At 50.6% G+C, this 25,931-nt stretch overlaps 2 protein-coding genes across 2 annotated transcripts; both read right to left on the reverse strand.

Annotated features, from left to right (window-relative positions):
* KIAA0895L (KIAA0895 like) lies at positions 1 to 16,428 on the reverse strand. The gene is made up of 7 exons (XM_036752450.1): positions 16,131 to 16,428; positions 7,788 to 8,429; positions 7,295 to 7,438; positions 7,012 to 7,144; positions 5,552 to 5,857; positions 3,983 to 4,080; positions 1 to 3,621 (listed from the first exon to the last, which is right to left on the reverse strand). Exons 2-7 carry the CDS (start codon positions 8,367 to 8,369, stop codon positions 3,457 to 3,459), a joined length of 1,428 nt encoding a protein of 475 aa, XP_036608345.1. The 5' UTR covers positions 8,370 to 8,429; positions 16,131 to 16,428; the 3' UTR covers positions 1 to 3,456.
* Positions 16,429 to 16,599: 171 nt separating this feature from the next.
* Positions 16,600 to 24,647, reverse strand: EXOC3L1 (exocyst complex component 3 like 1). The gene is made up of 13 exons (XM_036751632.1): positions 24,469 to 24,647; positions 23,704 to 23,864; positions 23,267 to 23,486; positions 21,996 to 22,617; positions 21,760 to 21,877; positions 20,166 to 20,291; positions 19,906 to 20,006; positions 19,242 to 19,352; positions 18,043 to 18,184; positions 17,801 to 17,923; positions 17,290 to 17,445; positions 17,025 to 17,149; positions 16,600 to 16,921 (listed from the first exon to the last, which is right to left on the reverse strand). The coding sequence occupies exons 1-13, from the start codon at positions 24,512 to 24,514 to the stop codon at positions 16,729 to 16,731; spliced, it is 2,244 nt and encodes a 747-aa protein (XP_036607527.1). The 5' UTR covers positions 24,515 to 24,647; the 3' UTR covers positions 16,600 to 16,728.
* Positions 24,648 to 25,931: the final 1,284 nt, after the last annotated feature.

Genomic DNA, 25,931 nt, shown 5'->3' on the forward strand with positions numbered 1-25,931 from the left:
TAAGATCAAAAATAATTTTATTCCAAAGTTCCTCTTGCCCCTCCTTTCTGGGGAAGGAATAAGGGAGTGAAGGGAAAATCCATTTCCAGTTCCAGGCATCAACATACAAGGAGTTAGGGTAACCCCTCTAACCCTGACCCATGTAGTAGGTGCTAAATGTTCAGTTAAAGTGAATCTATGACAGCACCTGAGCCTCCGCTCCTCAGCCAGGCTAGTAGTAAACAAAGCAATCTCCAGGCAAAGGCATTGCTAGGGCAGCTGTCTGGCACAGGGCAGAGAGGGCATCCATGGGGCACATCAAGACTAGCCTCCAGGGAAACCACCCCTTAACTTTTGATCCACACTGCCCCCTTTGAGGTAACCACAGGGATCTAGTCCAACCCCCTTGTTCTACAGGTAAGCAAAAGGAAGCTGAGAATTTCTTGGACGTTCTCTGAGGGATTACAATCTTCTATGCCCCCGAGCCAAGCAATTCCTGAGCAAGTCTGACCCCTGCCACAGCCACAGGTCAGGGCCTCTTCTCTATGGGGTTAAGATACCAATAGTGACCTAAGCTCCTGGATAGCGTGATCATTGTTTTAGTTTCCTGGGATGGGGGTAGGGGTGGAAATGGCAAAACAAAAACATTTCCTGGTGAGGTACAGGACGGAGGACAATGGAATCAGAGGCTCAAGGCTTGTTTCCTTCCACAGGGCTGAGTCCCCGGCAATAACTCAGCTACTAGCAGCACTGAACTTATGAAGGGCACAACCAGGAGAGGCCCTGCTGAAATTACTGGCCAGGCCAGGCCAGGTTGGAGATGGCTTGGGGTATTAGAGATGGGGTTCAAGGCAAAATACGCCGTCTAATTGGTCTCCTGCCCACTTCCAACATTGGTGTTCAGAGGAAATCTGTTCAACACAAATACCAACCTCTGAATTGGAAAATAAGCCATGAACAAAAAGGCAACATGCACTGTTTGCTTTGGTGATGGCCATGCGTCTGTAGAGGGTGGAAGAATTCTAGTCCGGCCTCTGAAACAGTGACTTTGGACATCACTTTACCCATTTGAGCCTGGATATTAATCTGTAAAACAAAACCGATACTGTTGCCACTCCTGTTCATCTCCAAAATGTCACAGGATAGTTGAGGAAATCACTGCGAATACTGCATTTGTGTAAGTTAATACCATTGGTGGATCACATACGTGTGTGTTCCAAAACATTTTGAGAGGTGGCTGGTCGACTCTATCCTCCAAGGTCCCAATCAGGCCTAGCCTCGAACAGGGTCCCCAAAGCCTGATGGCCCTCCAGTTTACAGGAGGAGAAACAAGGCCTCAGAAGAGACTTGCCCAGCATCAGAGGTGGTCGGTAACAGGGCTAGGGCTTGATAGAAGCCAGCACTGATGCCTCGACCACTCTTCTCCTTTGTTAACTAGTTAACTGCTACCCTTTGTAACAAGTGAAGACATGGTGTGACCTCACAACCACCCTGAGGTAGATGGCACAAAAAACCCAAATAACCCACCAAGTGAAAAGACTTTCTGTTCATCCCCTGCCACCATTAGACTGTAAACACCTCAACAGCATTAGTGAGCCCGGCATTCAGCACAGGGTTCTGCACAAAAGAATTCATATTAAATTTAACCATTGGTTCCAGACTGTCTGGATCTCTTTATATCCTGATTCTATCACCCATATGTTAGTGCTTTCTCCTTACTTTACATTATCCAGAAATCCAGTGCCATCATTCACGTTACTGATTAAAAAACACCAAAATAGGGCCGAAGACTGAGACCTGCTGTGGCCCATGGATGTGCCCCTTCAAGCTGGCATCAATCCATTAATTCCTGCTTGAATTCAGTATCCAAAAGTCACCTAATTATACTGTTATCCACTCACAAAGTTCATTTAGTTCACAAATGTACCAATAGAGACCAGGTAAAATGCACTGCTAAAATCCAAGTCTCAGCATCAATTCAGTAACAGACAAGACAAGGCTGGGGGCCTCTGGAGATGGGGAGCCCCCTGAGGGTAGGAGACACCTTTCCATCAGACCAGGGCTCAAGTACAGAGGCCAATCTCTCTATAGGACTCAGACCGGTGTCTCAGCCCTAAAAGATATTTTATCTGGACTCACAAACTTTCCCCTAAAGTGGGGTGTGCGTTAGGGGAAGGGGAACAACACAGGTCTCCTAGGACAGGGGTGGGGAACCTGAAGCCTCAAGGCCACATGTGGCCCTCAAGCACAGCCCTTGGACCAAATCCAAACTTCACCCCTGTCCTAGGGGATGGAACTCAGCAATTTTCCCTTAGCCTGAGGCGGCAGCAAGAAAAGGGGGCAGAGGAGCAAAGATCACAGAGCATCATTCCCCTCCAATACACAATTAACCAAGTGCACCTCTCCTGCCCAGGCTGTGTACCCCAATAGGTAGGAGGGACAGAAGCCATTTGCCTTTGCCCAACATCCTTAGAGCCCCCTTTCTGGATCCAACCTGTATTCCTCTCACATTCTACCTTGTTTCAGATATCTGTGTGCCCTACCTCCATTATTAGACTTCAAGCTGAGGACAGGGAGCCTTGTTTTTCATCTTTCTCCCCTCAGGGATGGGTATAGGACACTCAGTAAATGCTTGAATTGCTGGGGTCCATGGAACAGCATGCCATCCCCATCCACTCTCATCCCCTTTCAATTGCTTCATTGAGGATATGAACAGGAGGTTGGGGAAGTTGAAATGGTGGGCACTGGAAGTGGGAATCTGGAGTCTGATGGTAGTGTGGGTGAAAGGACAGATGTCAGTGGAGGAGGGAGGAGTGAGGGTACACCCAGAAGGTGAGCAGCAGTGTTAGGGCCTTGGCTGGGAAAGGGGTACATGGATGTTTTGTCCTCCACTAAAGCCCAGCAAGAGGTAGACGTCAGAGGGTCTAAGAGCACCAAGAGGCTAGAATGACTGACTGGGGGCGGGCATCAGTCCCTGCCAGCATGGGAGCAGCACAGGATTGCAGGTGTAGGGTTAGCTGTGAGCCCCAGAAGCTTACTGTATTTGTGTCATGCACAAGGAGACACTCCCCCCCCCGCCGCCCACTCCTCACACATGCTATCACACTCATTCTCCTTTCCCACAGGCACACACACTCACAGAGCCAGCTCCCTTTCCCCTCCCCATTAAGCCAAATCAAGTCCATCTCCCCCTTTCTCATCCCCGCTAGGATCTCTTCATTCTATGTGGACAGGGCAGCCTCAGTATCTATTTTTCTGGCCTCCTAAGAGGAATTCCCCTTCTGTTCTAGGCTTGAAGACAGATTCTAGAGCTCCCTCCCAGAGAGAGCCCTAGCATATATTATGCAGCCATCCCCCCCAGCTCCCCAATATCCAAGGCAAAGAAATGTTGGCCAGGCTGCTGCTCATTGCTGATGGAGCTGACCCAGGATCCCTGGTCAGCCACCCCACCAACCCCTGACCCCCACCCCCAGCCTCTCAGTCTGGCAACAGGCTGTCCAGCTGGGCATCATCCAAGCGGTTGGTGGTGATGATGTGTTCCAGCTGCTGGTGGTACCGCGTCAAGTCCTGCATGAAGTGAGGAATCCGAGTCTTTTCCAGCTTTCCATGGGGCCGAAGCTGATTCACATCCTCATAGGAGACCTGGAGGGGGAGGAGAGAGAGAGGATCACAGGGACCTTGTCCATCACCGAGGAGGAGAGAGGTTCAGAGACTTGCCTCCTGTCGCACGGCTACAGTGTGGCCCAGCTGGCCTGCAGCCCTTGGTGCCGTGACTCCAAAGCCAAAGCTGGTGCTCTGTCCACTACAACACAGCGGCTCTCTCTGGTCTGAGGGCCAGCAACACACCGGCAAGCTTCTGACATACTCACAAGGCTTGTCGTAAGATGCCAGGACTGGTCTGGATCCTGCAGCAGGGATGCCAGAGAAGGCACTGGACAAGGCCAGGCCCGTGGGCTGCCCTGAGGGGAGAAGATGGAGCCCCCTCCCATGGGGCCAGCCTCACCTTGCCCAAAGCAGTCAGCATATGGAAATCAATATTCTGCCGATGCCGTAGGATGCGCAGGATCCCATCCAAGTACACCTGGTCCTTACTGAAGCAGCCTGAAAGGGGGTAAAAAGACTCAGAGACCCCCCCTCAAGGGAGGAGGAAAGCACTCAGGCCCAGAATCTCAGCAGGAAGAGACCTCAGGAGTCTAATCCAATTCCCATCTGAGCAAAAACTCCTGTACAATATCCCCAAGACTTTGTCCAGTCATCACCTGAAGACCTTCACCAATGGAGAGCTCACTACCTCCTGGGGCAGCCCACGCCCAGTCACGGAGAACTCTCGTCATTCAACAGTTTATCTTGTAAGGAGCTAAAATGTGTCTCTGCAACATTTACCCCCTGCTCGCAGAGGGGCCAAACAGAATACGTCTGACCTTTCCTCTGCATGACTGTCCTTTAAATGTAGGGTTCTCAGTGAATGGAACTCCTCATCCATCCAAGCAATCTTGGCAACAAAAAAAGAAAGGTCCAAAAAAAGTTTGGACAAATTGATAAGGAGTTCTCAGTACCCATACACGGAGTGCTGGGGACACCTATGTTTACAGGCTGAGTTTAGAAAAGGCAGACCTTATAGCTTTGGGACTGTTGCCGGCCCCAGAAAATGGATGAGGCAGACAGCAGCCACACTAGGCATCCTCTAGATACGGCACCACACACCATCTCACACAATTCAGTGGGAGAAAGAGACCATAACAGGCGCTTCCTCACACAGGCCTTAACCCCACTTCTTACTGTCCCCAGACCCACCATGGGTCAAGGACCTACCTCTTTGGATTCCCCAGGTTGTGGTTAGTACCATCGCCCCAGCCAGGGCTGCCCCTACTTCAGTCAGTTCAGCCAGTTTGGGGAAGTCAGGACCCTCCTTCCCTGCAGCCCCCTCCTGCCTACTTCCTGGACCTTGAAGGACTTACCTCCTCAAAGATGGATCCAGGGTGTTGGAGTGTTAGAGTTTGAACAGAACCTTAGAGATCATTTGACCCATGCTATAGGGCACTCCTGACCACTGCATTGTGCCCTCAGGAGACCCTTACAGCTATGAAAAAGATCACTTATCCACTGTGCCCTCCTCTGTAAGATGAGGACAGGGATACCTAGATGCCCACCTCACCTAAGGTTTACCAGTCACTCTGCAAACCCAAGTGGGCCATGTCCTCTCTAATAGTTATTTTACAAATGAAGAGACCAGGCCTAGAAGACCTGCCTACCATCATACAGGACCCGGGCTCTTCTATGAGCAAAGGCGGCTCAAGCTCTAAGGAACCCCTTTATAAAAGGAATCTTGGGAATACCATTTGCTCACAAATTGAGGGAACGAGGGGCTGTGGCTTGAGAAACAGAGCTTAAGGAATGGACTGAATCACACCAGGAGACCCAGGTTTTAGTCTCGACATTGCTACAAATTCCCTGGGTGACTCTGGGAAAGTCCCTTTTCCTTAGTGGGCCTCAGTTTCCTGCCCCCGTGAAGGGCCCTCCTGGCTCTTCTCTTGTACAGTTCTAGAAGCATGAGGCACCTGGGCGCCCTCACCAGGCTTGGACGTGTCTGTCTGGCCCCGCTTGGCCCGCACGCAGTACTCCCAGCGCACTGAGGTGTCCTGCACATACTGCGCAAGGTCCTGGAAGAGCTGGCGGAAGGACATCAGGGCCGCACGCTGGATGGTGTAGTACAGCAGGGCTGCCCGCCACAGGAAGGGCTGTTTCCGGAAAAGCACACTGTGCAGGCTAGCCAGCCCCTCCTCGGTGGGGTTGGCAGGCCGGAGCCCGTACTGCCGCCGGCCATCAGAGGTGTTCCAGGGCTGCTGAGTGTTATTGACAAATCGAAGATAATGGGTGCCTGTGAGGAGGTAAGGAGGAGATCTGGGGACCACAACCCAAGGAAAGCCCCCTCCCCAGCTGCCCCCAGAAGCGATGCACAGCCCTCCCTCCGCCAAGCTTCGGGGGGTTGCCACCCTCTACACACCTTCACTCATACACACTTGCCACACCTAAGAAACAATCATTTACTCTTACACAAATTCATGGACATGTACAACGAAGAGACACACACACAAAAAAAACCCACAATCACAAACTCACCACGCAATCAGCCAAGCCTTTATGACAAACCTTCACTCACTCCCTCCCTCACAGACATGCTCATCCTGCCTGCCCCCCCAGCCACACCCCAGCCTCTCTGCAGACATCTCATGCCCAGAGTAACAGGATTCTTCAAGAGAAGAGATAGAAGGAAAGGAAAAGTGATTAGTGAACCCAAGCAGAGGCCCCCTCCATCCCCACCCAATTCACTGAAGAAACAGCCTCCTTTTCTACTCACTCCCCAAAGTTTTGTGCATATGACCAGACTGGTCATTGGGACCCTCACCATGGAGCCACCCCCTACCCTCACCCTGGTACATCCTGGAGGTTTGGGGGGCAGGGGGATGAAGAGAGCACAAGAAGACCAGGTTCCACAACCAGAGGGGGTTGGTGGCTCTAGCTGGGCAGGTGGGACACCTGGGTTCTCCTCTAGCTCCAGGCCACATCTCAGTACCCCCTGCCTCAACCCAAATGAGATGGGGAAGAAGCTAGAGAAAAAGTTAGTGAGGAGAGGGTAAGGCCCAGAAGGGTGAGAATGGACTGGCAGAGGAGAAGATGGGCCCCCCAAGAGGGCCTCTGCCTGCCTACCTCTGTGAGTAAGAGGGATGAGGGAAGCTGGTCATTCCTGGGAGGGGCCGTCCTCACGGAAGGAGGGGAAGAAATAAAGGGAGTGAGATTACTGGGGCACAGACTACTCCACCAGATCCCTCCCACATGATGAATTATACCCGGCCTCTACCCAGCTCCGCCTTCCACCCACACCTCTGCCTCCTTTGCAGGCTTCCCCATCTCCCAGTTTCCCGTGTGTCCATCCCCACCACCCCACCCCCAATCTCCTGGACCAGTGCAGGTCTTCTCTATCCCATGACACAGTATGACTGCTAGCCTGGAGGGTCAGTCCCTCATCCTGACCTATCTCATGCCGCAACATCCCCTCCAGCCAGTACTGGCGGGCCCCAGTCAGGTTGATGGCCAGTGTGGGCCGGCTGTTCTCCACCATCATCACTGCTTGGGACAGCAGGTCCTCACTCAGCTGCACCACCACCTGTCAGAGGGGAGGGCAGAGCCAGGCCTAAGCTTGTTCCCCAGGGCTCCAAGTGAGGAATGAAGATGCCCCACCATGCCTCTGCTCTCCAGGACCCCCTCATTGTGGACAGACTGGTCCAGGAAGGATGCCTTCCCTCCCACGGCTCACCTCTCCAGAGCAGCCCTCCTTCTGCATGTACTTTCGAACGATGGACCAGATCTGGCACTTTGTCAGCAGTTGGCCTCCTGTGATCGCCTCGAACTGCTCGTAGGTACCATACTTCTCCAGGACCGCTTCAATGATCCTCACCGCCTGCCATACACACCCCGCCGCTAGGGGCTGTCACCCTTATCCTAGCCACAGCCTCAGCCTGCACTCATCCCTGGGCCAGGGGCTGGTGGGAATTCAGCATGAAGCTGAGGGTGAGACCAGGAGAGTAGGGGGAGGGGAAAGAGAAGGATAACACTGGAGGGGAAAGCAGCTGCTAGGGGGCTGGGGACTTGGGGGCCACCAAGGACGAGTCAAGAGATGCAGGGGAGGAGCTGAGGAAAGGGCCAGGGGAGACAGGGCAGGAGCTCCTTCTTGCTCCCATGGAACCCATTACACCCAGGAGAGAGGGCCAACAAACCAAAGGGACAGGGGGCGTCCCTGGCTCCCTGACCTGGGGGATGAACTTGTCCGAGGCCTCATTGTACTTTTCCAACACGGCAGCAGGAACTGGCTCCTCATATTCAAACTGTGGGTTGTAGGTGTACCTTGATTGAAAGAACCGGTCTCGCTCCTGCTCCAAGTTGTTGGGTCTTAAGGCCACCAGCAGGCAGGGGCTCTTGCTAGCCGCCCGGCTTTCCTCCACCTTGCTTTTAGCAATGTGGGGTAGGGAGGAGGCGGGCCGGAGGCGTCCCTTTCCACTGGACCCTCCAACTGAGCAGGAACTCTCACTGCGCCGAATCCGACCACGACCCAGTGAGGCCGATGAGAGTCGTCTTATTTCACACTTCGGACTTGGGACCTTGGGGCGGGAAGAGGCCAGGCCTGACGGTTGGGACACAGAGGGTCTAGGATGTATTGGGATGACTGGGGAAGGTTTCCGGGAGGTGGGGGCTGACATCGGTGGTTGGATAGAGGGGTACAACTGTGGCCCATTCTGCTTTGAGATCTTCCCCACCCCAGAGACAGCGGGCAGGCTGACAGAGAGGGAGGGGGGTGCCTGCTCATAGGCCTGGGTCCCCGAGTCCAGCACCATCCTGCCCTCTGAGAAGGGTCACATCTGGATGTGTGATCCCCCACTGCTCTCGATCCCGGCCTGTGGGGACACAAAATGACATGAGGCGTATGAGACAAAGGAGGAACGGGTGGTTAGACGATGATAAGGCAGGATATAACGTAATGTAGTAAAAAACCACTGGATATGGAGTTGGACTCTGACAAAGATGAGGATGAAATGAAAGGAGAATCAGGTGTGTCTATCATGAGAAACAGGCAGCTGGGAGGAGCAGATTACTGTCTGAGGGCAGGTATCCTCAGCACCCAAAGAGGACCGAAAAAGTAGATGGGTGGTAAGACAGTCTTCACCTCAACTCTGTCCTCCAGAGGCAGGTGGTGGCTCCTGGAGTCAGGAAGACCTGAGTTCAAATCCAGCCTCAGCCTCTTATTAACTGGGTGACCCTGAGTGAGTCACTTAACCTGTTTGCCCCAGTTTCCTCAAGTGTGAAATGGGAATGATAATAGCACCTGAACCCCAGGACAGTTGTGCAGATCAAAGGGATACTACTTTTTAAAGGGCTTGGTGCAATGCCTGGCACGGAACTCCTTCCCTCCATCCCTCTCCTCCTTTCTACCTGGCCCCAGACACTCACACCATGCTTCTTCATTGCATCTAGCAATCCTCCTCAGACACCAAGATGGGCACCCAACAACCTACCCTGTGGGCAGACCCCTCTCCTCTCCTATCTATTCCTCCCCACTCCCAACCGTCTACTCTAGCTCAAAGAACAATGATCGAGTCACCATCATCTTTGGCAATGAGAAGGACGTGATGATTCACTGCCCTATTTAACATCAGTATCCACAGCACCTAGCACACAGAAGGTGCTCAATACATGCTTGTTTGACTGACTTACGTTAAGACCAAAGAAATCAAATACAGAAACAACAAACTACTGAATGGTCAAGGCGTAGGATCTTTGCTCTCAGAGTGACCTTCCAAGAAGAAACAACTTCCTCTCCTCTAGAGTTCACCAGATTTCCAGCTTGGAGCCTGAGCCCTGAAGTCTATGAAGGAAGGCCAGTGTGGCAAGGTTAAAAAAGGGCTGCATGACACGACTAATGTGAAAATAGCCTCTATCAGATGGCATGCCATCTGGGGAGGGGGGCAGAGAGGGAGGGGGGAAAATTTTAGAACTCACAATCTTATAAAAGCGCACGCTGAAAACTAAAAATAAATTAATTTAAATTTTAAAAAAAATTTTGTATAAGGTTCAATAATAACAAAAGCGCTGCACAAAGCACCAGGGGCTCTGCTGTTAGCTAGGAGGGAAAGGCTGGGGAGGGCCTCAGTTCCCTTCTCTGTAAAAGGAGAGGGTGGAATGGGATGGCTTCTACAGTCCCTTCTTCCCCTAGTCACCATTTTAGCTCAGGACTTTTTTTTTTTTTAATCAGACCTGAAGGGCAGCTAGGTGGCACAGTGGACAGAGCTGGGTCTGGTGTTAAGAGGACCTGACTTCAAATCTGGCCTCAGACACTTATTAGCTGTGTGACTCTGGGCAAGTCATTTAACCCCAATTGCCTCCCCACCCCCCCCACCCCCCGCCCTGCCCCAAAATCCACATAAAACAAAACAAAAAAAAATAGACCTGTGATTTCTTCAGTTTAGGAAGCTCCTGGTAAAGAGTATCCTCTCTCCAATGGCGAGTTGCATCTTCTTTGCAATTTATGGAATTGCCAGGGGAACAGAGAGGTCAAGGGGCATGAAAGGGCCACACAGCTGGCACGTATCAGATCGAGGACTTGAACCCAGGCCTTTCTGACTCTTAAGACAGCCTTTTGCCAACTAGACCACATTGCTTCTTATATTGTTGTCATGAAATGTTCAACTTCAAAAAAATCTCTGAAGGAGATTCACTTTAACTTTTAAAAAGGTAGGCCTTTCATCACTTCTAGGAATAGGTGGGTATTACAAAATCCTACTATTTCCAGAATCTGGGTTTAGATACACCTGCCTGGTGGAAAAGGACTGGACTCAGTGACTTCCTGGAGGCTCCTTCCAACCCCACCTCACCGCCAGGCTGACTCACCTTACCCCTCATCTGGCCTCTCTGGTGGCAAGGTGGGTAAAGGGACAGACCCAGAGTCAGGAAGACCCGAATTCAAATTCTGCCTCAAACACAAGCTGTGTGGCCACAGGTGAGCCAGTCAATCTCTGTCATGAGACAGACCCTCAATTGTAAAAAGGGGATGATAATAGCACCTGCTTCCCAGGGTTGATATGAGGACAAAATGATGTATCTGTCAAATTCTTCAGAAAACAAAGCACCATGTAAATGTTATCATTACTGTTATGTCTAGCTGAGTCTCCCTTCAGAGTCTCTCTCGTTACTTTATTCTTTTTGGGTGGGGGATGGGTGTCATTAAATGTTTTAAAGGTTAGAATTTCCCCCCCAAAATGAGCCAAACTGTAACTGTTGGAGACTCCCTCAAATGCATCCTGTCCCTTCAAAAGTCTGTGAGTGGCTCACGTGAGCAGCGTCCGCCATCAGGGCTGGGCACGCTAAGCCCACAGAGGACACCCAGTATGGAAGGGTTCTGCAAAACCTGGGTCCTACAGAGTACTCTCCATTTCTCTGCTGCTTCACAAAGGTTTACAAAGTGCTTTCTTCACACAGCCCTGTGACCTAGGTAAAGCAAGGCCAGTGTTATTGTGCCCAATTCAAATAGGACACATTCTGTAGAATTTAAAATAGTGGTACTAGAGCATAATCAGAAAAACAATGACTGGGCCCAGACAGAAAGCCCATCCACAGAGATTTAAGAATGTTTTTAATGGAAGTCACTCCATGCAATACTAATAATACGTTAAGCTTTTGAAATAGAAGCATCTAGAAGAAGAAATGGAAACTGTGTACAGGTTCTACCTGTAGTCTCTTCTGCTACTGGCACTGTCCTGAAGATGCTTGCAATGAGTCCTATGCTGACAGACCAAAATTTTAATTCAATTGCAAAAAAATTGCTCCCGTCTTCCTAACTTCCCTATCGCTGTCCAGGGTACCACCTGCCATCCTCCAGCATCCAAGCTCACATCCTCTCTCACCCCTGTCATCCAACCAGGCAGCAAATCCTGCAGTTTCTACCTTCAGGAGATCTCTCTCAAATACCCCTCATTCTCTCCTGGGTTACTGCCACCACCTGGGGGCAGGCCCCATCTCCCCACATCTCAGCTCCTCCGGCAGCCTGTGGGAAGGGTGCCCACTTCATGTCTCTGCCCAGTACATTCCAGCCTCCACTCTGCTGTCAAAGTGACCTACCTAACACACAGATCTGACCACATCACCCCTCCAATAAACTCCAGTGGTTCCCTATTACCCTTCAGATCACATACAAAATCTTCCAAAGCCCTCAATGACCTAGCCCCTCCTACCTTTCCAGTCTTCTCCCACCTTCCTTTCTTCTATGTACTCTGCAGTTCAGTGACTCTGGCCTCCTGGCTGCTCCTCAAACAATACCCTCCATCGCCCAGTTCTGAAGGTTTTCACTGGCTGTTCCTCCTGCCTGGGCCACTCTCCCTTCTCATCTCCACCTCCTGGATTCTTCTAGAGGAAGGCAGGCTTTCTTGATCCTCCTTAAATCCAGTGCCTTCCCTCTGAAACCACCTCCAATTTATCCTGTTGCCCATCATCTGTACATAATTGTCTGCGCATTGTCTCTTCCATTAGACCATGACGTCCTTGGGAGCAGGGACTGTCTGGGGCCTTTCTCTGTACCTCTCACTCTCCGTACAGTGCCTGGCACTGTATGTGCCTTTACTAGGACTGTTCAATAACCTGCAGAATACTACATGTCAAAGAAGGTTAGCAACTTGTTCTCCACTCCCCTACTGTTTCAATCTGAACTTCACAGAACAAGATGAGATAATCACAAGGATGAAGAGGATAAAAAAATACCTGACAAGAGTAACAGTAGCTGTTATACAATTCTTCACAGGTTTACAAAGTGAGAACCTGTGAGGTATGTAACACAATGATTGTGCCCATTTACAGATGAGAAAACTGAGGCTCAGACAGGTTACATGTGTAGCCCCGGGTAACCGTCAGGACTAAGACTGAAACTCCCATCTTCTGAGTCTATCTGAGCTCTATCTGCTATATAACACCAGCCTCTCAACCACCACTCAAGAATCATGGTTTAATGCTGAAAAGGTCCTTAGTGATAACCTAATACAATTCCCTCCATTCACAGAAGAGCAAATGAAAATCTAGGGAGGATTATGTGACTTGCCCACGGTGACAACTAGTAAAGAGATGGGATTGAGACAGCTGGATAGGGTGCTGGGCCTCGAAACAGAAAGACATGAGTTCAAATCCAGCCTCAGACACTTACCAGAGGTGTGACTCCAGGCAAGCGACTTAACCTCTGTCTACCTCAGTTTCCTGAACTGTAAAATGAGGATAACGATAGCACCTATACCTCCCTGGATTATTTCGAGGATCAAATGAGATAACTGTAAAGTGCTTAGCACAAGCCTGGCCCACAGTAGGCACTACAGACATGCTAGTTGGTGGTGGTGGTGGTGGTGGTGGTGGTGGCGGTGGCGATGGTGGTGGTGTTACCTTCCCAGGTCTTTGACTCCAAATCTCTAAGACCCTCCAGGCATTCCTGGGCCTAGGTGCAGGTTAGGGAAAGTGGTTTTATTTTCATCAACCTTTCAAAGTAGGGGGAAGGGGCACCATTGAGAAGGATAGAAATCATCATGGAAGAAGGTTGAGAATGGGTCCAACTCCCCAGGGAACAGAACAGAACAGAAAATGAGGGAATGGGACTTCTCATGACTTTCAAGTATTGCTAAGAAGCAGCAAAGGAATGTCTACCCCCTTGTCTATAGAAAAAGTCCTCAGTGTTTGTACTAAAGTCACTGAAGAAATCTGCAACCAATGTCTCCTAACCCAAGAAGGCCTGAGATCCCTGGCGGAGTATCTGACCTGCCCAAAGAGAAGAAAACAGACTAACCCTTCAGAGGGCTACAAAGGCCAAATCATCCAGCTGAGATCTGGAGCCCAAAAAACTGGCAAAGAGCCAATTTTAAAGCCAAGGTTGACCTGGTAACTTCCTTTCCTTCCTACCTCTCTGAGGTTCAGTTCTCTCCTTTGTAAAACAAGATAGTTGGATTAGGTGATCCTTAAGGTCCCCCCACGACCAAAGTCTGTGATCTACTGGCACTTCTTAAAGTCTGGGTCATGAAGGGGTCAAGAGCAGAAACAGTTTAAGAAGCCCTGATCTATACTTTCTATAGCAGCCAGTGCTTGGTACAAAGAAACATTAATGTGTTTGTTAAATTGAATGGAATTGTTAAAGGAGTATTTCCTAAACTGTGTCATTCACTCATCCCTACCCTGTACCCAGTTTGAATCTGTTTAGGTATCAAGAAACACAGCTCCCTGAGGGTACTTCCGTGAACAGAAAGGTTTTGATGACAGAATTCTGGCTCCTATCATGCTGACTCAGGAAAATTGGCCACTGGTGGGAATTCAAGGCCACCAATTCCCAGAACCCAATATTTTAGCTCCTCCCAGGTCCTTGAAGGAGCCAAGATTTCATCAAATCAGGAAATAAGGGGAGCGGAAGGTGTCGGAGGCCCAGATGGCATCCCCAGAATCCAAGCACAGGTCATCCCACACTAAATATATCTTCTCTCCTGGTTTCTCTGACATTGTACTTTCTTGGTTTCTATTCTCTCTTTTCTGGCTCTCTCTCTGTTTATTTCACTGTCTCTCTGAAGAAACAAATGTTTTATGGATGTTCTCCTCCTTACCTTGCTGCCACTTACCAATGAAAAATAGTGAGGTGAAATCTCACTTTCTTCTATTCTTCCCAATCCCTTCTCCACATGCCTTCCCACACAGAATTCATGAGCTCCTGTGGCTCTAAACTAACACTCTTTTCTATGTAAACTGAAAACTCCCAATCTAACACTCCAGCTCTGCACTCAACTATCAATCCTAGGCTTTAGAGCTAGATGGGTTTACTGACATCGTGCCCTTAAAAATCACCTTGTCCAAATCTCTCATTTTACAGATGAGGAAATGGAAGCCTAGAGAAGGGAAACTACTAGTAACTTGATCAAGGGGACACAATGGCAGTCAGACTTCAAACCCTGATCCCACAACTCCAAAACCAGTGCTTTTTTTTTTTATATTTTTTGTCTTGGCAATGAGTGGTTTCCCAACAAAGAACTCTTCCAGCCCACCCTCCACAGTGTTTGCCCATTTAAAAAGTTATACAAAAGCATATAACAGAGCCATTAAAACTTTGAACATATCTCACTTCCCATTCGTAGCCAATCTTTTGTTAATAAGAAAGGATATGTGCTTTGGCTTCAATGATTTGGAACCAACATTGGTCATTGTATAATAATAGTTAATATTCATATAGTGCCTAGAGTAAGTTAGACACCATGCTAAGCACTCTATAAGTATTATCTCACTTGATCCTCAGAACAGCCATGGGAGGTAAGGGCTATTATTATACCCATGTTACAGAAGAGGAAACTGAGGCAAACAGAGGTTAAGTGACTTAGCGTCACACACAGGAGGCAACTAGGTGGCACAGTGAGTAGAGCACCAGCCCTGGAGTCAGGAGGACCTGAGTTCAAATCTGGCCTCAAACACTTGACACATGTACTAACTGTGTGAGCTTGGGCAAATCACTTAACCCCAATTGCTCTGCCAAAAAGCCAAACAAAACAAAACAAAAAAAAAAACCCAAAAACAAAAACAGTCACACACAGCTACTAAGTGTCTGAGGCCAGTCTTCCACTAATGACAAACATTTTATTGGGTACATTAGTATGTATTTTCAAGTGTGCTTTGATGTGGTATTGGGAATAAACAGCTGAGTTAAAATAAGGTCTTCAAGGAATGTATATCATACAGTTGAAAAGCTAAGCCATATATGTAAATACATCCATATATAAATGTATATAACATGTAAAACATATATGCTTAAAATTCTGGAAAGGCTCTTGCCTTTGCACCCATTTATTTATATACACATAAGCTCCTGGCTTTAAAACTGGAAAGGCCCTTGGGAAAGGTCTAGCCCAACTTCCTCATTTTACAGAATGGAAACTGAGGCCCAGACACTTGCCCAAATTCACAAAGCTAGAAAAGACCGAGGATTTAAACAGGCGCTCCTCCCCCCCCCCCCAATTCATCACCAGGGCTCTCTCTACTCCATCCAGAGGCCGGCCTCCAGTCCCACCTCTTCCATGATGGCCAACATTTAATGGTTCTCCAAAATGTGCCAGGTCTTCACTAGAATGGAAGCGCTCTGCGGGCACGGTCCTGCCCGATTTTGTAGCGACCCCCATGACGCCCAATCCCAGCAGATCCATCGTCCACGTTCCCACAAGGTAGTAAATTAAAGGGGGTGGGAAAGGAACCTCAAAGAGAAAGCTGGGCTCAGTGACGAAAGAGGAGCGGTCCTGACCAATGGGAGCAGGGGAGGCGAGGGGGGCAATAAGGGAGAATGACCGTGGACCAATAAGGAACCGAGAATGTGAGGGGGCGGGGCCGCCGAGGGGCGTGGTCCCGAGCCAATGGGTGGCCTCGGAGCTCACAAAGAGCGCGCCTGTCCGTACCCAATAGAAGGGGACGGCCCCGGCTAACAAATAGTAAGGGGTGGGAAAGGGCCTCGCGCAGCCGAAAATGGGAGAGAGAGGGTATGGGTGTCAGGGGCTCGCACTCGACGTCACCTCTTGCCTGCCCCGGAACCTGCCCCCCAAGCCCTGTCCCACCTGTTCGCTCCGCTTGCCTCTGTCTGGCCCCGCAGCACCGTGTCCGCACTGCAGCCGAAAGCCGGCCGCCCGGAGCCCGACGCCGGCACGCATGCACGCATGCGACGTGCTCGCGTCAGCCTTTGCGGCTGCGCGAAAAGCGGGGGGATTCCTGGGGGACTATTTCTTGGGGGTGAGGTCCGGAAGAGGGGAGGGAGTAGAGAAGAGAAGGCGGCATGCTATAGCTCCGGGCCCCGGGCCCTAAGCCCCGCCTACCTATGGGCGGAGCTTCTGCGAGTGCACAGCGGTGCGGAGCGAACTAGACAGAATCTCCGAATGAGTTAGCCCCTCCCCTACACAGCCCCGCCCCTTTGTCTGTGGCCCCGCCCTCATACCGTGGTTAGCGCCGTCTCTCCGCCCTAGATGATGGCTAGCCCCGCCCCCGACGCCCCGCCCCCATGCCAGACTCGCCCCCTCCGTCAGCCGGGGCTGGGGTTGCTGCAGTCCGCCGAGGCTGAGCGAGTAGGGAGCTGGAGGAGCTGTCTCGCCCCCTCCCACGCGCAGACTCGTCGCGAAGACCGTGGGCGTTTATTGATGTGGATCAGTCTCGGCCACCCGCTCAGGAGCAGGAGCCAGCGGGAAAGCAGAAGGCTAACGGAGGAGAGGGCACTGGCACTAGGCTGAAGAGCGGGCGGTGGCCGTCGGGCGGCAGCGACGGAGGAGGGTTGGCCTGCATGGTCTCCAAGACGACTTGGCGCTGCTCCCGGGACACATCCCCGCGCACGTCCAGGAGCACCCCGATATGCTCCTCGCTGGGCACAGATGGGGAGATGGGGGTGGGTCTACTCGCCCCTTCCCCATGAGCATACCCCTCCCAGATCCCTCCGAGGACTGATCAAGCCAACCTCCCTGTACCTGACGTCGGGGAATTTGTGTAAGAAGCTGGACACCTCGAGGCTGAGCAGCGCTGGGTCCTGGAGGCGAAACAGCTCTTGCAGGGCACCCAGGACCGCCCCGGTCTGTGCGCTCTCCTCTAGCTCCTGGAACAAGTGGTGGGCACTGTCTGTTGTGGACCAGGAATCAGCGGGGCGCCCGAGATCTCCAAGGAGGGAGCATGGGACACCACTAACCCCCGGCCTTGTGGGGGTTAGCACCTCAGCGAGGTGCTCTCATCTCTCACCAAGCTAAGGAAGAGGTCTCTGAGCTGGGCTGAGTCCTGCAACATTTGCTCCGACGCCTGGATCCTCTCCTTCGAGTTCCGGCACACAAGCTTTCCTTGCATTAAGCCCCGAAGATACTCCAGCACCACCGCGCGCTCACTCTCAGCCAGCAGCATCTTTGAACCCCCAGAGGAAAGGATGGATGTTAAGATTGAGAGGAACAGCTGTCCCTCCATCCCCTTCTGGCTCTAATTCAATCCACCCCTGGCCTCTCTGCGGATGGACTCTCTCTCTCTCTCTCTCTCTCTCTCTCTCTCTCTCTCTCTCTTACAGCCCGCATGCGGATGTGAGGAAGAAAATGAGGGAAGAGGAACCCGAGGGCCTGGGTTTCAGGTGTCATGAAATCAGGGACAAAATTTAGAGCTGAAAGGAACCTTAGAGAGAATCTTGTACTCATTTTACAAACGGGAAAAGTGAGATTCGAATAGGTTCATCATTTGCTCAAGAGATCAGGCAGTTAATACGTCGCACCTGAGCCATGGGACTCCGGACTCTGGAGAATCGTGAGCAGAAGCTGGCTGTCTGCTCACACACATTGTCCAGCATCACTCGGCAGGATAGCCACTGGCGAGAGGGCAGAGCCACGAACAGGGGCTGAGACCAGAGGAGGCAAAGTTAGGTCCTTTCTGCCTCCTGCCCCAGTCCTGTGCCCCTACTCAGGCCCTAGAGGGGTGGGGAAGCAGGGATTAGTGAGGTATGGTCCTGGCTCAGACCTGTAGCTCCTCCAGCAGGGCATCCAAGATCAGTCTGCAGATCTTCCTCTTCAAGTCTCCAAGGGCTGCATCGATGGCGGCTGAGACCCCTGTGGTGGTGGTGGTGGGCACCCCAACGGGCTTCAAGAGGGAGACTGAAGAACTGCATGGTGGGAGAGGGCAGAGACAAAGAAGGTGTGAGAGAGGCTGAGGATGCATTTGGGGACCATTCATCCTTACTTAGCCTGATGTAGTGGAAAGAGCACTGAATTTGGAGTTGGGAATTTAAATTCTAATTGCCACTAACTCTGTATGACCTCTCTGTGTGTGTCTTTGAGCAAGTCAGTTCACAATTTACAGTCTCAGTTTCCCCATATGTAACAAACTACAGCTTGAATTCTCCTTCCCACCTACTTTGCATATATTTTGAATTTACTTCTCTGTGTACATACTGATTCCCTTACTAGAATGTATGCTCCTTGAAGACAGACCAAAAAAATTATTTGGTCTCTAGCACCTAGTGCAGTGACAAGGGGTACTTAATAAATGTTTGTGGTATGGAATGGTCTCAGAGATCCTTTCCAACCTATCTCTTTCCTCATTTGCAAAATGAAAATGATAATATTTGCTTACCTACTTTGAAGTGTTGTGAGGAGAAATAGGCTTTATAGCTTGATGCCCAGAAAAAAACTAAGAACAGACCCTCTCCCAGACCAAAAGAATTGTGGTAGAACTAACTTTAATCCAAACCCCTCATTTTGCAGATGAGGACACAAGACCAGGGAAATAACATGATTTTCCCAAGATCACACAGCTAGTCAGTAGATGAGTGGAATTCAATTGAACCCAGTGTCCCCAACTCCAAAATCCAGCGCTCTTACCACAAGAACAGGGACACCTTTGAAACTGAAGCCTTCTCGAAGAGATTTTATAGTGAATTGCATTACAGAACCTATTCTCCCGCCCCACCCCCACCCCCAAAGAAAGCCCTCTGAGGGCAGAGACCTTTTTTGTCTTCCTAACTTAGAATCTAACACATAGTAGATACTTAATGTAGATTACATATGTGGAATTGAATTGAGTTAACCTCAGTCACCCCTTATACAGAAGGTTACAACCTTATGATACCTGAGTCCTCTCTTGTCCCCAGTCCCATGGCCTTAGCACCCTCCCTGGTGGGGTTTTCCCAAAGCCCCTCCATCTGTCTGTGCAGTGAGTACCTTAGGGCAGCATAGTGATTGAGACAGGCCAGCAGGTATGGCACATAGTGGTGGGGCCTAGACGAATTCCTCAAGTGTTCTTGGGAGAAACGTTCCAGTGCCTTGATTAGGCTGCGGCCAGGAAGAATGGGTGAGCAGGACCAGCACCATGGCCTCCACTTCCACCTAGCCAAACTTTGGAGACAGGAGGACAAGGCACAGGGGAGCCAGGGCCGGGAAAGACTAGCAACTAGCACCACCATCTATGCAGGACACTTATCACTGCACCTGGGCTGAGCCCTCCTTCCCACTTTTCACCCCATTACCACCCAGTAGGGGACACGGGACTCTAAGCAAGAACAGGGGCCGACTTGCATCATTTTGGAAGAGACATCAAAGGCCATCTAGTCTGCCTTGCCAAAGACCAGGGAGATTTAAATGACCTTCCTAAGGTCACATAGGTAGTAAGCATCAGAGGTAAAACTTGAACCTAGGTCCAGAGTCAGTAAGTGCTTTGCCTACTGGGGCACACCACCTCCTTTGTTCTAAGCCCAGCCACCTCTTTGCTTCAGAGTGCCCTCACCCTTGACAACTTCCCATGACGAAAATGCCTATGGGATTCTATGCCAAGTAGTCAGGGCTATTGTACACGTTGTTTATGTCACTTTAGGGGGGTGAAACAGACCTCCTCAGGAAGGTGCCCAGTTCCCTCAGGGCCATGCCATGTACTCTCTCCTGCAAAGAAGAGCTGATCACAGCTGTCACTCGGATATTCTCATCTAGGATCTGAGGGTAGGAAGGGCCAGGGCACACTGTTAGCCAGCATCTCCCAGCACACATACTTGGCACCTTCCCCAACCTCAAGCACTTCTTTTTCCCCCTTCCTCCCCTCTCCCAACACACACACACACACACACACACACACACACACACACACACACACACCTGCAGAACAACAGCAGGCAGGGAAGAATGATAGAGGCCTTCAGGGTCAATGTCAGGTTCCTGTTCTCGGAACCACTCTGCCACCTCTCCATCCAGGGCCTTCTGCAGCCACTCAGCTATGCTTATCTGGGGCAGGGATGGGGAGGGGGGGAAGACATGAACAGAGAAAAGGCATGGGGGGCAGTTAGGTGGTGCAGTGCGTAGAGTACTGGCCCTGAAGTCAGGAGGAACTGAGTTCAAATCTAGCCTTTGACACTTATTAGCCGTGACAACGGGCAAGTCACTTAACCCCATTGCCTCCCCCCCCAAAAAAAAAACAAAAAAAAAGAAAAGACGTAGGAAGAAGCATAGTAAAGAGGGTGCAAGGTATACACATACACACACATATACCCTCTATGAGGAAACAATGTTCCTAAAAGATACCAACCCAACTTCCTAAGGATTAACTCATCCCAGCAAGGTAAGCTCTCCCAAAGAGCAATGGGCTGTCCCAGAGGGGTTCCCCCTCACAGGAGGTCTTCAAGCAGAGGCATGCTGACCACCTGAATATAATGTTGTTTGCAGGATTCCTCCTCAGAGAGAGATTGGACTAGTCAGTGGTGTCAAACTCAAATAAAAATGGGGCCACTCAAACCAGATAGAAATATCTGGCATAGAAAGTCGCAAGTTAAAACTAGTATTTATTTTGTTCAACTATTTCCCAATGACATTTTCGTGTGGTTCCCAATGCACTCAGGAGTGTCAGGGGATGCACGCTATCCAGGGTGTGTGTTTGATGCCTCTGAACTAGATGATCCTAACAGTCCCTTCTAATGTTCAGATCCCACGACCCTGTTTCAGGATCATGGCCAGCATTCAGAGCTGGAAGGTCATCTAGGCCAACCCTCTCATTTTACAGAGAAAACTAAAGGTCAGAGTACTAAGTATTCCAAAGTACTAAGCACTAAGGGGCAGTACTAAGTACTGCCAAGAAGCAGACAGAATTTGAACTCAGGTTCTCTGACTCCAAATCTTTCAACTACACCGTGCTTGAAGTACAATAGAAAATGTAGCCAACTAGGTTTTTTTCTCTCTTGCCTTTCCTCTTACTCCCTTTACTCTGCCCTTATCTAATAAAACACATTTTATAATACTTTATCATTTACAAAACCCTTTCCTTACAACAACCCTGGGAGGTATGTAAGGCAAGTATAATTATTCCCATTTTAAAGATAAGAAAACTGAGGCTCAGGGAGGGAAATTGACTTGTCTAAGGTCACAAAACTAGTGATGGTTGAAGACTAGGATTCTAACTCAGTTCTCTGGACTCAAAGGTTTTTTTTTTTTTCTACTTCATCGTGCTGCTTTCAAAAACACTAGCGTGTGGCCTTTTCTGTAGTTTCTTCTCATTGGCTAACCTAGCTGGATTGCCCCTGCACCTTTTCCCAAAAGACAGGGGTTGCATTTTTCCAAAACATTTTACTAGCCCTCAAAAAAAGCCAAAGAAATATTTAGAGACAACAAGTTCTGGAGTTAGAGGAAGAAGAATGTGTCACCTGGGATGGAGCCTGTGAATCTCTCTCTTGCCTGGGGTCCTATTTCTTCCCATCCTCACCTTGAGTTTTTCTGTGTATGCTCTCTCTAGCCTCTCCACAGCCTCCAGGGAGAGCAAAGGTTCTAGCTCAGAGATGTCAGCTTCAGGACTGAGGTCAGGATGACCCATCATCTCAGGGCTGAAGGAAATCACAGGATTCATAGCTGTGAAAGACTGTAGGGCTGCCTCCACTCTCAGCTCCTCAGCCTTCCTCTGCTTGTCCTGCCCACCCTCTCCACCCTTGGCCTGCCACTGACCCTGGGTAGATATGCAGGGCCCAGTGTAACAGTGTGAAGATGTCCTGGGTGCCCAGGTCCTCACGGTCCAGAAGCTGCTGCAGGTGCTGGCAGAGGCCCTGGTGCAAGGTGTGGGCCCACAGCTTCACCACACCATAATCTCTAGGGCAACAGGGAGCCACCAGGGCCTCAGCCAGGGCCAGTTCAGCAGGGAGAGCTTCTCGAAGAGTGGCCAGGTGTCCTGCCAGGCCTGGGGGGGCAGGGGCTGGTGCCTCAAAGTAGGCTTCCTCAAGGGCCTTACGTAGGGCTTCAAGGCAGCGCTGGCGCCAGGCTCGGGGGCGTCCGGGGGCTGGTGACTGGAGCCGAGTATCCCTCTCCTCTTCAAACTCAGCTACTCGAACTGCAGCCACTAGCAGAGCTGGATCATCTCGTGCCAGCCGCCTAGCTGAACCTACCACCTTCCCCATGGCTAGGCCCAGCTCCTCCCCCAGAGGTGTCAAGCCTTCAAAGAGGGACAGCTCTGGTCCCCCAAGTGGGTCCAACACCTCATCCCGTAACTGCTCCAGCTCCCGTAGGACCTCATAGGCCTCCAGGAATCTATTGCCCTTGATCAGGTCCTGGGTTCTGGCCACTGCCTCAGGTACTGCAAAGAGAAGTAGGAAGCAGGAGATTGGGAAGTAGTCCTGAGGGAGTCCCTGAAAACGAGCTGGATGTCAGGACCTCTTTAGACCTGTCTAACTAGCTATGTGACTTGGGGCATTAATATCACTTCCTTTCTCTGTCTCAGTTTCCTCATTGGTAAAATTCAGTCTCCCAAACGTTTATTAAACCCCTATGTGAAAATTAAAATAACATAAAAATGAAATAAAAAATAAAAACAAGGAAACAAAACAAAACAAAATAAAAACCCGAAGAACCTCAGGGTTCTTCAGACTTTGGAGCTGATTTATACATCACTTTGTGGATCAGTCATACTTCAGAAAGATCCAGAGTTCTTTTCCCCAAGTTCCCTCATTGGTTCAGGTTGGGCTGGTTCTGACTGGAAAACCAACTGACTGGGTAAGGGGTAAGTGACCTGACCAAGGTTGGTGCTCAGTTGAGACGTGGGTCAGTAGAAAGAATGCTGGACTTGAGGTCAGAAGATCTGGGTTCAAATCCTAGCTGTGCTATCACTTAAGCTCCCTGGGTCTCTATTTTCTTTTCTGTATTGAATCAGGTGAGCTCGAAGGTGAGTCTCTTCCAACTCTTAATCCCCACCCCTGATGGAGCCCAGGAACATTATAAGACCTCACCTGCCAAGAGTTGAGGCAGTAGGAGGGTCACTGCCCGAAGCTGCCCATGTTGATCGGCCAGCTCCCGGAGATGCCCCAGGGTGTGGGCAGCCTCAGCCTGGCTCCTGAGTGCCCCCTGGGCCTCCTCCAGGACCTCTCGAGCCTCCTGTAGCTCTTTCATCGCCAGGCCTAGCTGTTCAAGGCCTGTCTGCACACTCTCCAAGTATGACTGTACAGTAGACTGTGGGGAGAGAGCTTGGAAGGGTCAGTGGCAGGTGATACCCTGCAACGAAGGGGGCAGAGAAGAGAAAGTCCCTCTGAGCATGATCTTGATATGGGCGGGCACGGTCCTTTGGCAGAATTGGGGAAGGGGGGCCTGGGACAGAATGGGAATGACTGGGACCAGGGATAGATGATGACTTTCAGGGGCCCCGACTCAAGCCTCTCCCTGGCCCCACCTTGATTCGAGACTCGATGGAGCACATTCTCTGGGCCTCCCGGCTTCGGTATTGGTCCACCCTGGTCAGCTGCTTAGGGCTGTAGAAGACGCCTGAGGCCCATTTCAGGGCTGCCCCTCTGGCCAACCTTTCAGCCTTCTCTAGTTCTGGCCACTCAGGGTCTGCTTAGATGGATGGGGGTGGGATGGGGGGAGGCAGGAAGAGGATTCAGGCACAGCTGTTTCCCATCCCTTGTCCCTGACAGGAAGTCACTGAATCTGGGGCCCTGACCTGATCAGTCTGCCTCTTCTAACCACTCCTAGTATGCCCAAATGCCAAGGTGGGGGTTGGGTTAGTAGTACTTTATAAATGCGCTAAATGTCATATTATTGTTATGGACCACGATGTGGTCTGTATCAAAGTATCACAGTATTTAGGGCTGAAAAGTCATTAAGTTCAATCCCTCATTTTACAGATGAAAAACTGAGACCCCAAGACATAATGTAAGTCACTTGTCCAAGGTCATGTAGCTAGTAAGTAGCATGGCCTACAAAAACCTAGGCTCTCTGACTCCAGACCCCACCCTGCCTCCACTCTACTTTGCCACCTCTATTGGGTGGTAATCGGCTGATTGTCTATCCCTGGGAAAACATCCCCTGACACCCACTCTCCTCCCCACCAAGGCTGTCTCTAGGTGTTGGGAACTTCTCTCTGAGGCATCCAGCCATCCAGCCATCCACCCATCCATCCATCCCAGAGTGACTCCCAGAGGAGTCGGCCCATTACCTTGGGGGGTTCCAGATTCCTGCTCCTCCTCTGTATCCATGCCCATGGCTCAAGCAGTAGTGAAGGGGGGCGCCTAGGCCTGATATTGGAACTGAGCCTAGATGTTGTGGGGTGGGGAGATGGTTCAAGCTTGATTATGGAAGCTCAGCTTAGCTGAGCTTAAAAGCCAAAGCGTCTTCTTCTCCAGGCAGGCTCCTCTGGGGCAGCTCAGTTCCTGCCCAGCCTACTCAGGATATGGGAGGGAGGAGTGTGTGTTGGGGGGTGGGGGTGGAGGAGGGACTGAAGGTGAAGGGGTAGGCACTGGAGCTGCTGGGAAATGCCCTGTGGATGATCCATAATGTCTAGATAGACAAGGTGGATGGGGAGAGCCCTGAGTGCCAGCCCTAGCCTGGGCACCCTCATCATGAGGCAAGGGTCAAGTGTAACACTTGTATCCACTACAGCTACACCCTACTGCCTATGCCCCGTCCAGGGAAGTGGCAACATCATAGCCCCTTAGCGCCCTCCAGTGTCCATCAAAGTCAGGCTTTCTGACCCCCCCCCCCAACTCTATGCCCTAGGGCATCCCCCTCTTCCCTTCCCAAATGGATCCCAGCAGATTCAAGCTTCCCGTTCTCAACCTTCTTTACTTTATTCTGTCTTCTTCCTGGGGCTTAGTGGGAGTCAGAGTTACAGGAAATAGCTGGGAGTGAGAAGAGAAAGGGAAGAGAAGAGACACATTACTTCTCTCTCCATTCCTCCCTGGTATACGCATTCTTTCTCTCCCTGCCTGTGGTAACCATAGCAAAGGATCTTAGGGATTACTATCCCCCTGCCCCTGTGGGAGAGAGGTAGGGGGTGGGCATTGTGACAGGTAGGTTTGGATAAATTCAGTGGAACAGAACATGACAAATGGCCTGTTATGGGCATGGGTCAAACTGTATAGACTCCTCAACCAGGGTTAAGGGGAATGCCTCTTCACCCACCTGCAGAGATGCCCCAAGGACCCACCCCCCCACCTCCTCCTCTTCTAATTCAGCATAGAAGGAGAATAGCTATTGATCTTTATCCCCACCTGGAGTGCCAATATATTCTTCTCCTCAGCAGAGCGCCGGTAAACCAGCATTTATTAAGCACTTGACTCTGTGCCAGGCATGGTACTAATCACTAGGAGATACAAAAAAAGGCAATCTCTCTCTCTCTCTCTCTCTGTCTCTCTCTCTCTATCTATCTATCTCAGGTCCCTGTGCTCAGGTGGCTTACTTTCTAATGCAAATAACTGTATATACAAGATACAAGTGGTTTAAGTGGATGGTCACCTAGAGCGAAGGGTGTGAATGTTGGCTGGAGGAAGCATGGCATCACGCCCAGCCCCCAGCAAGCAGACTTGGGTAGCAGAACATGTGAGTATGGTGAGAGGTCTGGGACCCCAGGATTGGAATGTGCAGACAAAAGAGCTGGGGGACTGAGAGGAGGGTAACCAG

The sequence above is a fragment of the Trichosurus vulpecula genome, chromosome 3, assembly GCF_011100635.1.
Source record: "Trichosurus vulpecula isolate mTriVul1 chromosome 3, mTriVul1.pri, whole genome shotgun sequence".
Classification (NCBI taxonomy): domain Eukaryota; kingdom Metazoa; phylum Chordata; class Mammalia; order Diprotodontia; family Phalangeridae; genus Trichosurus; species Trichosurus vulpecula.

Excerpts from the sequence above, each read along its gene's own strand:
- KIAA0895L (XM_036752450.1), bottom strand. The coding sequence starts at position 8,369 with ATGGTGCTGGACTCGGGGACCCAGGCCTATGAGCAGGCACCCCCCTCC. Across the intron at positions 4,081-5,551 it reads GACAGACACGTCCAAGCCTG|GCTGCTTCAGTAAGGACCAG; the intron begins GTGAGGGCGCCC and ends ACCCCCTTTCAG. Across the intron at positions 3,622-3,982 it reads TGCTGACTGCTTTGGGCAAG|GTCTCCTATGAGGATGTGAA; the intron begins GTGAGGCTGGCC and ends CTCCCCCTCCAG.
- EXOC3L1 (XM_036751632.1), bottom strand. The coding sequence starts at position 24,514 with ATGGGCATGGATACAGAGGAGGAGCAGGAATCTGGAACCCCCCAAG. Across the intron at positions 23,865-24,468 it reads GGAATCTGGAACCCCCCAAG|ACCCTGAGTGGCCAGAACTA; the intron begins GTAATGGGCCGA and ends CCATCTAAGCAG. Across the intron at positions 16,922-17,024 it reads CACAAATTCCCCGACGTCAG|CGAGGAGCATATCGGGGTGC; the intron begins GTACAGGGAGGT and ends ATCTGTGCCCAG.